The 14,061-nt window shown below is 41.4% G+C and overlaps 1 protein-coding gene across 3 annotated transcripts in view; it reads right to left on the bottom strand.

The window, feature by feature from the left end:
* The window catches only part of LOC110598553 (ANTXR like), a 31,910-nt gene extending 22,634 nt beyond the window's left edge, over nt 1-9,276 (bottom strand). For 2 of the 3 annotated variants that reach the window (XM_078042726.1, XM_078042733.1), the window contains exons 1-7: nt 4,577-9,276; nt 2,548-2,629; nt 2,404-2,437; nt 1,336-1,415; nt 1,192-1,260; nt 746-826; nt 592-652 (exon numbers count right to left, since the gene is read on the bottom strand). In XM_078042726.1, the coding sequence (XP_077898852.1) occupies nt 592-652; nt 746-826; nt 1,192-1,260; nt 1,336-1,415; nt 2,404-2,437; nt 2,548-2,629; nt 4,577-4,770 (601 nt within the window). In that variant the 5' untranslated portion in view covers nt 4,771-9,276. The remainder of the gene's footprint in view (nt 1-591; nt 653-745; nt 827-1,191; nt 1,261-1,335; nt 1,416-2,403; nt 2,438-2,547; nt 2,630-4,576) is intronic. The other variant, XM_078042729.1, reaches the window with a different exon arrangement.
* Nucleotides 9,277-14,061: the final 4,785 nt, after the last annotated feature.

Below are 14,061 nucleotides of genomic sequence, written 5' to 3'. Positions count from 1 at the left end.
ACCACTCATGCCACCCATAAATTACAAACATGCATGACACACACCACATACATATTGAATACATATCCCACAAAGCTATACCAAAACCACATAATTCATACAGTTCACACCCACACTTGGGTCCACAGCACATACACCTCAATAAAGAACTCCACACAAACACTATACACACTACAAAACACCACCCGTAAGTCACACACAGAGAAACACACACACCAATACATGGCTCGTGCAAATGATAAACACAGCATATACTACTCTTAGAGACTGTAAACACCACAAAGATATTCTACAAATCACACATGCCACACACCACCTACAAATTCTGAGATGCACCACACATCACATAAACACCACACAGTGCATATACACTTCATATCCTCCTGCACAGTAGACAACACACCACAACACTGAAACACCCATCACACACACACCACACACATCCCACACCACTGTTACCATATACACAACACATACCATGCAGTCTCACCTCCCACACAAAACACCACATACACATTCACGCACACTCATGCAATGTGAACACTCATCCATTAAACCATCTGTCCACCCCAGGGGCCCCTCAGCTCTCACCTCCTGCACACAGAGTGGAAGCCTCTACAGATGTGATTTCAATGCAGGTCTTGGAAGCAAGCTGGAAGAGAGAGGGGAGGAAGGGGGCTAGGAGTGTGATCCTCAGGATCCAGAGAGACGCAGATCACCTCTGCTCACATTCAGCCAGACTCACCGACTCAACAATGTTTTTCAGATCCTTAAATCCTGTGTCCACCCCAACTGTGTAATCTGGGGAGTCTGCAATGGCTGTCATCTACAAAGGAAAAGAGGTGACTTGAGCCCCTCAGCTAGCCCAGGGTCTTGAGAAAGCAGGTTCCCAGACCCAGGGCAGAGTGTCTTGCCCTCTTGCAGTGGGGCTAGTGGAGTGTCAGGAGCTGGGGTCAGACGTTGGCTTCTGCCCACAGCCCAGGCTTAGGGAGCAGGAAGCTCCCCCCACCCACCCAGCACAGGTGATGCTGGTGACTCACACCCTCTGGTTGTCCTTTCACCGCAGCCACCTGTTTTCAAGTTCCCTGAGGCAGGTGAGAAGAGCAGCTTCTTCCAGGCCCTGGGAAGCCACCCGTGAGACCTTCCCCAACTAGGCTGCAGAGGGACCCCTGGGCATCTGCTCTGAAGTACCTGGTGTTTGTTGTATCCCAGCACACCCACAGTGTAGATGACTGCCCCTCGACTCCGACACTTGTCAGCCTAAAAAAAAGGTGTCAAAGAGTAAATCATCAGTCTTTGTGGGGCACAGTGCAGAGAACCACGGACTGGACTCACCTCTTCCTTGGTCTCCTTAAATGTCATTTCTTCTAGTAGTCCACCCATCAGAGCAATAATTATGCTGGCCACGTTGTTGCCTACAGAATAATCAACAAGTGGGGGGCCTAGTTAGCACGTGTCCATGTGGAGCTAAAGAAGCTGTGACACTGCTGCAGGTCTCCAGAGCCCTGCAGTGACTACTACAGGCAGGTCTGGGGCTCCCCTCACCTCAGCATTCTGAGACAGGTGCTTTGAGTTCTCATTAACTCCCTGTCTGTGAACCCTTCCCCCCGCCCCAGGAAGCCCAGCCATTTGTCTACAAGGGCCAGCCTATTAGCTGTATGGAGGAAGGAGCAATCAGACCCTCCTGCAGAGCCCAGTGAACATGGCAGAAGCCAAGCACCCAATTCAGGTACAGCTTGTAGAAACTCTTGGCATCTGTGTCAAGTCTTGTAGTTATTTAGAAGGGGACCCCACAACCCCTCACTGTTGTTCCCCAACAAGTTCCACCTATTCCTGATGGAAGTTACAAGCTCACAGTTCAGAGAGACTTCTATTCAGGGTGTGCAATATATATATATATATATATATATATATATATATATATATATATATATTTATATATCTTGTGGGGGGAGCAGGGGATCAAACCCAGGGCCTCATGCATGCTAAGCAAAAGAGATAGTTGCACTGTCTGAGCTGTATGCCCCGGAGGCAACTCAAGAGTAGGAAGAAATGAATGGGAGCAGGAAGAGGAAGGTAAGGCCAGGTAGGGGAAAACAAGATGTGGATTCCACAGAAAAGAGGCCTCAGTCTGCTCAAGGTTCCTACAATTTTTTTTTCTTTTTCTTTTTGCTCACTGGGAACAACCCTAGGTCAAAAATCATAGAGTGACCAAGATCCTTGCATTGAAACAGGGGACAGCAGAGCCTACCTGATGCAAAAATCCTATGCTCTGAAAGGAGAGGTACTGACTCCAAGAGCAAGGGCTAGGAAGAGGCACTAGGAGCTAGGAATCTGCACACACCTCACCCAGGGGCACCAGCTGTGTGCCCCACTTACCAGGAAGATGGCAGGGCAACTTACCTGTGGAGCTGATTTTTGCCATTTGCTCATTTACCTGCAAGGAAATGAAGAAACATTTGGTGGGGGGCGGGGAGTGAGATTCCTCAGTAAAGCTCTAAGAGCAGTGAGCCAGCAACCTCGACTCCAGACTCCAGCCCTACATACCAACTTAAATCCTTCTTGCATATGTTCCTGTCCTCTAGGTACCACTCTCAGAAGTTGTCGAAGACCCTCATGAATTTTTTTTCTAAAAAAAAAAAAAAGGTGAAAATGAAGCTTGACTTAGGAAGATTGACTATTACAAACCAGCTCATACACTACCCCACAGCTCTGTCTACTGTGGAACTGCTTGGACAGGAGAGGACACGAGGCAAGCACCACCTTGACCCACATTCGGCTCTGGGACTTGGACAGGAGGTTTACAGCCTTCTTTGTCCATGATTCCATGAGCCCTGAGGCAGGTCAGGCAAGAGTGGGGGCCTGCTTAGAGGGTCCCACGTAATGTCTGCCTTTTTCTGAGCTCATGCCTTTCTGAGAGTATTTAGGCCTCCGGGAGCTCTCCATGGGCCTACACAAGGAGGCCCACAGGGTGTGCTTGTGTGTGAGAGACACCATGGGGCCTCATCATTCCTGCCTCTATCTCTAAATCTTGGAACACTGTCCTCCTGAACACTCTGTCTTTCCATAGGGAAGGCTGGGTTGAGGAAAGGTCATGTGGCTAAGCTCTGCCAGCTACTATCCCCCACTGCCACAGACCTCTGGCCTGACCTTCTTCCTCCCTTTCCCCTGCCAAAGGTAGTAGCTAGTCTGCTTAATTAGAGAGCTGGGGCTCCAGGACCTCAAATGTTTCTGAAACAAAGACCCAAGGCTGGCCATGAGGATGCCCAACAGTGCTCTGTGGACTGGCTGGGGGATTTGGCCTGTCGGATGCTGTTAAAGCAGACAGACAGGATTAGGGCAGGCCAGATGGCTCTATTGGCAATGATGGTACAGGAAGGGGCACATTGAGGCTTGGGCTGAGTACATGTGATAGGCTGAGTCAGCAAAATGACCTAGAAAATAGACCCTGAGGGTGGCTTTCCAGTGCAGGCAGAGAGAAGCTCCCCTGGGTGAAAACTGAAGGCCCTAATCCTGACCCTGCCTGGCTCTTCCCTGAGGGCGGGGGGTGAGGAGGCCACACCCAGCCCTGCCCAGGGAAGGCCAAACCAGGGGCTGCCCAGCCCAGCACCTCCTGCTGCCGGCCCAGCAACACTGCCCCTCAGGGACCCCCACCAGCATCCTTCCCACATCCTTCCTCTCTACCACCTCACACCCACTCAGATCTCTCCCCAACCCACACCACAGGACACCAACCCAGGCCTTCCCTGTGTCCACAGAGTCAGCCCCTCCCTGTCTCCTTGACGATATACCTGGGTGTCAACCTATCCATATGCCCTGAAACTCCTTCCTCTTGCCTGGGGCTGGCTTGTCCCTCTTCATTCCCTGATACTGGCTTTTTTTTTTGGGGGGGGGGGAGAAGGGTGTCCCTGAACAAAAATTCCCCCACAACTCCAAACATGCAGATGTCTTCAGTGTCTCCACCCCTCTTCTGTGCCTGTCCTACTCTGCAGAGCACTGGACATTGCATCCCAAGCTCTCCCTCCCTCCCAGTCAGTCAGAAGCTCCACAACTTCCCACCTCTGGGCCCCTTGGCACAGGTGCTCCACCTCCACACCCTGGATACTTGCTCCTCATGCCTCCCTGCAGCACCCATCCCTGCCTTGGACTCAGGGCCCCTCCTGGCCTAGACCCTCTACAAAGCACTTCCCATGGTCCCCAGGCTGTCTCCCTGCCTCACTGGCCTGGGCAGGCATTTACCTGCCATGGAAGGTCCCAGGCCAGAGTTCTGGTGGGACCTACCTATCTGCCCCATGAGCTTTTAGAATAGGGATGGGGAAGGTTGACACAGCCAGCCTCCAGGGAAGAATTCAGGGCTGATAAAGGGCAGGGTAGATGAACTTCTGAAAGCACAGAATCTGCAGGTATCAATGAAGCAGTCGACAGAGGGGCACTGGCAAGCCAGGGCTGGAGGCCAATGTGGGTATTTAAGGTTGTCAGGACCAGCCCACCTTGCTCTCCGTGAGCCTCTCAGATCCTTGGAGCTCCATGTGGCCAGGCTCATCAGGCCTGCCTTGGGCTTCACAGCAGCACCTACCTGTCTCCAGTGAGCGGCATGAGAATTTCTGCATTTTCTGAGTAGAGAACGAAGGACATCTGCATATTTGGGCTGAGGAGGAAGCACAGTTCATGAGAAGCCAATGCACTGGTTCTACTGGATATCAGTGAGCAGCCAGGGAGGAGGTGCATATTTCCCTGATCCCCACCCCATCTCTTCTGCCCTGGGGTCATTTCACATGAGGGGGGCGGTCAGAAGTATTTGGTGAAGGATTCTAAAGACTATGGAGATGAAGTGTCCAAGGAAAAAGAGGGTGCTGAAGGTTTCCTGCTTCAGCTCTGTATTCCCAACACCCCAACTCTCTCTCTCACACTCACATACTCACATGCATGTGCACACACACACACACACACATACACACACACATACACACAACCCACACTCATGGAGACAGATACATCTACATTCCTCCATGAGCCCACCAACCTGGACTATCTTCTACTGTCACCTTGTTTGTATCTTTGAGCCCACTTCACTCTGGCTCAAAGAGTTCATCTTCTTTTTGGCAGCCATTTACACACCTGCCTCCCCTTTCTCTCTCTTTAGTGCCCTATAACCCAAGACCCTCAGACCCCATAGTAAGATTTCTACAGGCCTCCCTGGCTGATCTCCTAGTATCTTGTTTTTCCCCAAATCACTTCACTTATAGCTATTGGAATTTTCTTCCCAAGGCACAATCTTGATCTTGTCTTCCCCAATCCATGAATCTTCCGTGACTTCCTTATGGCTCACAGGGTGAATTCTACATCCCTTGACCTGATATGATGAGTCACTTGACTTGGCCCCAAGCTGATCAGTACAGCCTCATTTTTGAGCCTGGCTTTGAATTTCCCTCCCTCCCCTGCATGTTCAGTATCACCATCATTAGAGGTCTCCAGATCCCCACATTCATTAGAGATCACCTTGATGGTTGCTGTGACCCTGACTTTTCTCTATCCTTAAAGATCAAGTTAAAATTTCTACCTTCTTTGGGGAAAACTACTTTTGATTTCTGGCACTCTTGCTTTTTCCTTTAAACTTCCATGGAAACTCTAGTTCTCTGTACCTTTCTTTAGACTCTGAGAACTTTGAAACCTGGGGCCAGTTACTGATTTACTGTTTTGTCTGTCTTGACTTCTTCCCAGCCTGTGAGGTCCTGGAGGCAAGACTGTGTCTCTGCACTATGCCCTGTGCCCCAGAAATGTCAGGCTTAACATCTATGCTCTTTGTCCCATGTTGCTGAGACCCCACATATCTAGTGTGGTTTGTGAACCAGCACCCTGGGCACTCTCTGTGCTCCCTACATGAGGGTGCTCTGACACCCACAAAATGTATTTGCCATGTCCTCTGTCTGCCAGAGTAGTGCTCCCTGCAGCATATAGGATCCTGCAGTGTGGAGAAGCCATACTTTTTGAATTTATGCACCAAATGCTCCACAAAGGAATAAATGTGAATCCAGTCGCCATGCACGCTGCTGGACCTAAAAGCAAAGGAAACACGAGTTGGGGATATGGCATATTCAACAAATGGGCAGTTTCTGCCTTGCCCCGCTGTCCAGCAGGCTCTGTAATAAGTGCAACCCAGAACCAAGAACTAGAGTGGATCATCCTTAGAGGTAACATTAGTCAGGGCCAGGAGTAGCAGAGAGTGGCCAAGCAACCCCACCAACCTGGGGCTGTGGGGCATCCCAAGATGAGGGAACTTTGATAATTTACCAGTGTGGCTGGTCGTGCTACATGGGGCCTGTGTAGACTCTAAATGGGTAAGATATCTTGGATAGAAAGGTCCATCACCTCCATATGGTCTGATATGCAAGTTCTCTTTTTCCCTCCATTTGCCCTTGTTTTAACCATTTCCTATTCTCTCTATGGATGCCCACATAAGGGACCTTGACATCACTGCCATCAAACATACCTGGACAGCCCTATCCCAGGCCCAGGGTGTGACCAGTCCTGGTCTGTAAGTCCCCCATCCCTCAGGGTGGGGATTCTTTTGCAGACCTATGTCTGACCTGTAACCTCATGACATTGCCAGATTCCTCTCACTGTCCCACATTTCCCAGCACTCACAGCAGCAAGTGCAGGAATTTCCAATAGGAACCTAAACCTCAGCAAGTACAGATGGAAACATGAGCTTGCTTTATATCCTAGGTTTCTCACCAGCTTGCAGTTCTCAGCTACTCTGAGCACAGAAGGCCTTTTCCAGTATGCACTGCCAGGGAAGCAGCATGTCCAGCTGTCATCATTTCCAACTAGGAGGGAGACCCACAGGCTCTTCCCATCCTGACTCTCAGGTCCCTCCTCTCTTTGTCTCACATTTAGTCCCTGGATTGTTGGGAAGGAGGGAAAAGAAATTGGGTCCTCCTGATCTTCCACATTGTGGGAATCACTTCCATCTGGGCTACATCGTAGGAACAAAGGTGTTTGCAATTCTTCAGCTGACAGTCTGCATTGCATGAAGGAACAGCAAGTAGATTCCAGGTATGGAAGAGAAATGTCAAGCTTAATGTCTATGCTCTTTGTCCAAGTTCTGAAAGATGGTCTATGGTGAAACTGAGGCTGGTGCCCTTGTCTGGACATTTTTCCTGGATCCATGGTGGTTAATGTGATTGATATGTTATGAGAGTCATAATCCCTACCAGGAGTCACCATTTCTTCTCTCCATTTATCACTGTGTCCTTAAATTTGAGTGTCTGCAAGGTCATGCTTATATGTGCTGATTGTCACTTACCAATAGCAACCTTCTCTCTACCATCTTACTACCTCCTCTAGGCTTCATACCCAACTGCATGTAGCCGATGAGGAAATAAGATCTATATAACCCTAACAATATCAGGATTATCCTTCACTGAGCACATATGCCAGGAAACTGATGTGCATGCATTCCTTTTAATATGAACTTATTCCCCTTGCACAACTGAGAAAACTGAGGCTCTGAAACCTCAAGCAATTCTTGACCATATTCATATCTAGCATGGATCTGAAACCAGATCTTTCTCCAAATCCCACACACTGCCCACTTCATTTGGCATACCTGGATAATGATGTGGTATCCAACAATATCTGGCTGACTAAGTGCTAGATAGCAAGCCCATCCATAACACAGACTTTTGCTCTCCACACCACCCAGGCTAATGTGCAAGACAACTCCTTCTCCTAACTGAGGGTAACACTCTTTGCTTTCTTTCTTACTCTTATTGTTCTCCTGTTCCCCAACCCTGACTCTGTAGCCAGGAGTATTGTCCACTGAAGACTCGTGGGGAGCCAGAGTCATCAACCTCTTCATATGCTCTGCAAAAGTTTCAGTTTGAGATGATTTCCAAAGAGGCTGTGTATTCTAAAACATAGAAGAAAGGGGTCTGGGTTTGTAGCTCAGTGGTAGAATGCTTGCCTAGCTCATGTGATGCACTGGGTCTGATCCACAGCACCACACGAAATAGATGGATAGATAGATAGGTAGATAGATAGATAGATAAATAGATAAAAATTAAAAACCAATAGATTATTTTTAAAAAATCTAAAAAAAAATGAAGAAGAAAGACAGTGTTTATGGAAAGAGTAAAGGAATACAGAGACAAACCACTCCCTAGAAAACTGAAGTTCCCAAACATAAGGCTCCAATCATGCTAGTACCCAAGAGAGACAAGAACACTGGATACTGAGGACACTTCTGATGTTAATGTTTGAGTTCAAAACATCATAGTGATTTGATCATGTAGGCAGGATGAAAGAGGACGTTACAGAAGCATGCAGGGGAGCCAGTTATGAAGAAGCCAATGCTTTATCTCCATTGTAAAGAGAGAAACAAAAAGAAACACCAGCCAGAACAAACGTATAATTAGAAAGAAGGGCATAATATCATAAATGAAAGTTAGTAGGTTTGCAAGTGGTTGCCTTGGGGGAATGGGATCTGGAGTCTCACAGAGTTGGGCAGGAGTATTTATTAATTAATTATGTTTTTAAATTGCTGTGAGCCTCATTCTAGTAATTGAAATTTCAATGGATCTTCAAATGTTTTGAGATGAATCTAAAAATGCAATTATAGTATCAAACTAGTAGCTGTTCAGAGAAATGGTGTCTTTGAATCTCAATGCTCTACTAATCATGGAAGCATTCCAAAACAAACAGTCAGACACACACATACAGACACACACACATACACACACACACACACACACACAGAGCATACACAAAACAAACAAATATACAATTAGACAAAAGCAACAGAAGACCTGAATGCTTCCAGGCCAACTTTGCAGAATCTCTGGAAATAAATGAAACTTTGATAGCAATAATATAAGTGTTCAGTGGAAAAAAAGCCATCTTCAAAGTCACAGAAATGTGTACGTAGTGTTTTATCACACTTCCCCTACTCTATTCCCAGTATGGAAACAGTTTGGTTTCGAGCAGTGGACCTAGTTTAAAATTATTCTTCTTCAATCAGAAGGAGCAGTTGCTAATTACTGTGTCCATATGTTTTTACTTGTCTTGGGGATACTTCATGGATTGATTCCCTCAACTTTCCTTTGCATAACTTGAAACATGGATAAAAAAGGAACAGGCACTCTACTTAATAACAACCACAAACCTTCAGGAGACAAATCATAGATGTCCTGGGCCAAAGATTTTGGGTGGAGTCATACAATAGATTATTGAAGATCCAGAAGACAAGCTCTACAACTGCATTCTAGGAAATACTAAATAAAGTCCTTCAAGTAAAAAGTGAAAGACACCAGACAATAACTCAAAGCCATTTGAACACAGAAAGATAAATAAAAGAGCAAATATATGAACCATTTTTATTGTAATCTTGTTTTGTAACTTTATTTTTCTTTTCTGCAGCATTTATAAGACAAATGCCCAAAATCATTATGAATATATATTATTGAGCCCACAACATGTAAAGATGTAATTTGTGGCATTGGTAACAAAATGTTACATGATTTCAGACTATAGTAGAATTTTTGTATGTAATTAAAGTTAAGTTGGCAGAAATTCAGATTGGCTTGCTATGTATAAGATTAGAAGGCTACAAGTAATCTGCATGTAATCACAAAGAAAATATACAAAATAGAATACATACAAAAGAAATGAGAATGTAAATGAAATAATGAAATGTCTCATTTCAAAAGTATCAACTAAGCACAAAAAGAGACAGAAGAAGAAAAGGAAGAACAGAAAAGGCTGAAAAAATACAGGAAACAACCATTTAATGCCAAATCCCTTCCTAACAGAAATTACTTCAATTACAAGCAGATGAAAATCTAAAGACACAGATTGTCAGAATGGATTTTAAATAATGAAAACAAAAATCCATGATCTAATTTTATGCTGTTTACAAGTGACTCATTTTAGACCTAAAGGTGCAAATAATTTAAAGTGAAACTCATAAGGTCATGGTCATAAAAGTGTATTCACAAAAAGGATACTACAATTACAAACAGACCTCTACAAAAAAAATCATAGTTCCAAACTCATGAAACAAAATTGAACAGAATTAAGTAAATAGTGCTAAACTCAAGTTTGAGATTTTGAGATGCTCTTTTCAATCATGAATAGGACCATATAAAACAAAGAAAATAGAGAAAAGTCAAAAGAGAAGATTTTAATATCATTATTTAAAACTGATCAAATTATATCATGTTAATGTATTATTGTGGCATGTTGAATCTCAGTATGGGGATAATTATAATGCAACAATAAGAAAGACAAAAAAGAAAAAAATCCTGTAACAAACAGATATTTACAGAACACCCTACCTGACAACAGCAGAATACATATTTTTTTTCCAAATTCACATGGAAGATTCATCTTAGTAGATCACATGTTAAGCCACAAAACAGAAACACACACACACACACACACATACACACACACTCGCACAAGTAATTGGCATGAGGATAGTCATTCAGTCACCTGAAGTATATTTCCTTATCATAATAAAAAAACCCTCAAAATCAACCAAAAAGAGACCTTGAAAATTCATAAGCAGGCAGAAATTAAACAATTGCACTGTGTACTATTAAATAGTCAATGTCTCAAAGAATAAATCAAAAAATAAATTGGAAAGTACCTGAGACAAATAAATAAAAATAAAAACACAACATAAGAAAACATGGAATGAAGCTAAAGCAGTCCTAAGATGATTTAATCTATGGATAAATCTTTTTACTTTTAAATGTATTTGTTTATATAAAAACAAGTACATTTAAAAGTAAAAAGATTTATCCATAGATTAAATTTACCACTTATGAAAAAATAAAATTAAATTCAAAGCTAGTGAAAGAATGAAGTAGAAAAGATGTTAGAGAATCGATAAATAAAAGAGAATCAACATTATAATAGCATTATTGCCAATTTTATAGAAATTAACAGCATACGATGGATATCTAGGCTAACAAATTGTATGCCTAGATGAAATGGTATTTTTTTCTAAAAACACTAAATCTACCTAAAGTAAGTCATGAAAACAAATAGAAAATGTGAATAGACCTGCAATTTTTAAAAGATAATAAAAATCTACATCCCCCCACCCCAAAAAGGCTACCTTGATTCACTGGTAAATTCTAGAAAACATTCAGAAAGAAATTTCAATATTTTTTTCTTAAACTTTTCCAAAAATTGAAGATGAGGAGAAAATATCAGATTCATTCTATGATGCAGTATTACCCTAACACCAGAGTCAAATAAAGACATTTGAGGAATGTATAGGCCAACAATCCCTCTGAACATAGATACAATAACTTTAACAAAATACCAGGTGGAATGTATGAAATTTATTCAGAAGCACACTAAAAGGCTTATACATTGTGGGATTTATTTTCACAATGCAAAGATGGTTCTAAAAAAAATTAGTGTATGCACCTCATTATTGAAATGAAGAAAAAAAACCTATACCAATTGATGAAGGAGAAAAACATATGGAAAAAAAAATCCCGCACATTTCTTTGTAAAAAACAGTTATGACTAAAGAAAGATATTTTCAATATCGAAGGCCAGATACGAAAGACATTCAACTAGTATGTTCAATGATGAAAGACTAAAAAATGATAAAAGCCTTTCTCCTAAGATCCAGATATGTTGCCTGTCACTATCACTTTTCTTCAACATAATATTGATAGCTCAAACCAGAGAAAGTAAGGAAGAAAACGGAATAAGATAAATTCAAATTAGAAAGACAGAATAAGGTTATTACTCTTTGTAGATGATATTCTTACATGAGAAAATCTGAAAATTTTACTAAACAGTCTTTTGACTCTAATAAACAAATTCAGCAGAATAACAGGACACAAATTTAAAAATATACAAACCAGTTACATTTCCAAATCTTAACAATGAAGCATCCAAAAAGAAAATTAAGAAAATTATTTCATTTATAAATACATCCAGCTGGGAAAAAATACTTATTAATAAATAAATAAATAAATAAATTTACAAATAAATAAATAAATAAAAGACGTAGATTGAAAACTAATAATACATTGCTGAAATAATTTAGACATAAAGAAATGAGAAAATATCACATTTTAGGGATTAGAAGACAAATTTTGTCAAGATGACAACACCAGTCAAAACTATCTAAAGATTTAATGTGTCTTCATTAAAACCCTAATGGTATTTTTTTTCAGAAGTAGAAAAACTCATCCATAAATTTTATAGAATATCAAAGTGCCACAATATACTTTAAAAGACCAGTACTAACTCGGAGTATGCACATTTTTGATCCAAAATTTATTACAAAATTAATTAAAACACCGTGGTAATTTGCATGAATATAGTCATGCGGACCAATGATCAAAATAGAAAGCCCAAAAATACTTATATAATATAATAATAAATAATTATATATGTTTATTTTATTATGATGTGTCTTGGAGAGCTTCTCATTTGAATGGGTATAATTGAGGTCCTATAAGCCTCCTGTATGTGGATATCTATCTCATTTTGAAATGGGAAAAGTTTTCTGTAACTATCTCATGAAAAATGCTCTTTTCTATGAAAAGAACTAAAGGAATTCATGAACACCAAGCTGGCACTATTAAAGAATACTGTGTGCACACAAAGGAAATAAAAAACAATTCCCAAAATTCTCAGGAAGGTCAGAGGAAGGTCAATAGAAGAATAACACATTAAATTCGAATCAAGGCAGGATAAAATATAGCAAAAAATCAAAATGTCAGGAAACCACAAACATATATTAATACTAACACTGAATGTTAATAGTCTCAACTCAACAATTAAAATATACAGGTTAACTGAAAGAACAGCATGTACAGTCAGAAAAATGAGAAATTATACCCGATTTATGTATGATATATCAAAGTGCATACATGCATTTTAATGTCATGTAAAACTAATTAAATATCAATATTCAACTATATACTACTCATAAGAAAATCATCTTAAAGGCAAAGGCATCCACAGGCTTAGGGAAAAAGGATAGAAAAAATATTTCATGCAACAAACCACAAGCAGGAGTTAACTATTCTCATATCTGTCAAAGCTGATTTCAAGCAAAGAAGAGACAAGGAAGGCCACTACATTCTGGTTAAGGGAACAATTCAACAGGAAGATAGAGCAATACTGAGCATTTATTCCCCAAATGTCAACACACCCAATTACATAAATAAAAATGCTCCATGACATAAACCCCACAGAGACAACAACATAATAATGACAAATAATTTAATACACCCTTATCACCAATAAACAGGACAACAACATGTAAACTCAATAAAGTTTACATGTCAACAACATGTAAACTCAACCTAGATAAAAGCATTAATCAAATCAACCAACCTAATGAACATCTACAAAATATTCTATGCAAAACAGCTGAATTTACCTTTTTCTCAGTCATAATAGAACTTTTTACAAAACAGATCATATTCTAGGCCACAAAGCAAATCTTTTCCTTTTTTCACATTAAAATATTATTATTATTATTATTATTATTATTATTATTATTATTATTATTATTAATGTTTTCTTTGGGTTTTGTGATGGCTCCTCTGACCCAGCTCCCACAAAGGAGGCACGGCAGGCAAGGAAAAGAGTACTCCTCAAACCCGGTTTTATTTGGGAGAAGCCAAATCTTATCAAATACAAAAATAATCTATAGAATCCCATGTATCTTATCAGATCATAATGGAATGAAACTAGAAATCGACGACAAAAGAAATAATAGAAGTCACATAAACACATGGATATTGAACAATACTCTTAGAAATGAATGAGAACAGAGATACAACCTATCAAAATCTCTGGGACAGTACCTATTAAAATCTCTGGGACAGTACCAAAGCAATTCTTTTTTGTAATGGAGATTGAATCCAGGACATTTAATAGTTGACTCAAATATCCAGCCCTTGTTAGTTTTATTTTGAGTCTGTGTCTTGCTATGTTGTTGGAGCTGTCTTCAAAATTGTGATCCTCCAATCTTAGATCTACAAAATTGCTGAGATTACAGGCATGCACCATGCCTAC

Source organism: Ictidomys tridecemlineatus, chromosome 1 (genome assembly GCF_052094955.1).
Source record: "Ictidomys tridecemlineatus isolate mIctTri1 chromosome 1, mIctTri1.hap1, whole genome shotgun sequence".
Lineage (NCBI taxonomy): Eukaryota > Metazoa > Chordata > Mammalia > Rodentia > Sciuridae > Ictidomys > Ictidomys tridecemlineatus.
This window is presented reverse-complemented; position numbering and strand designations above follow the sequence as displayed.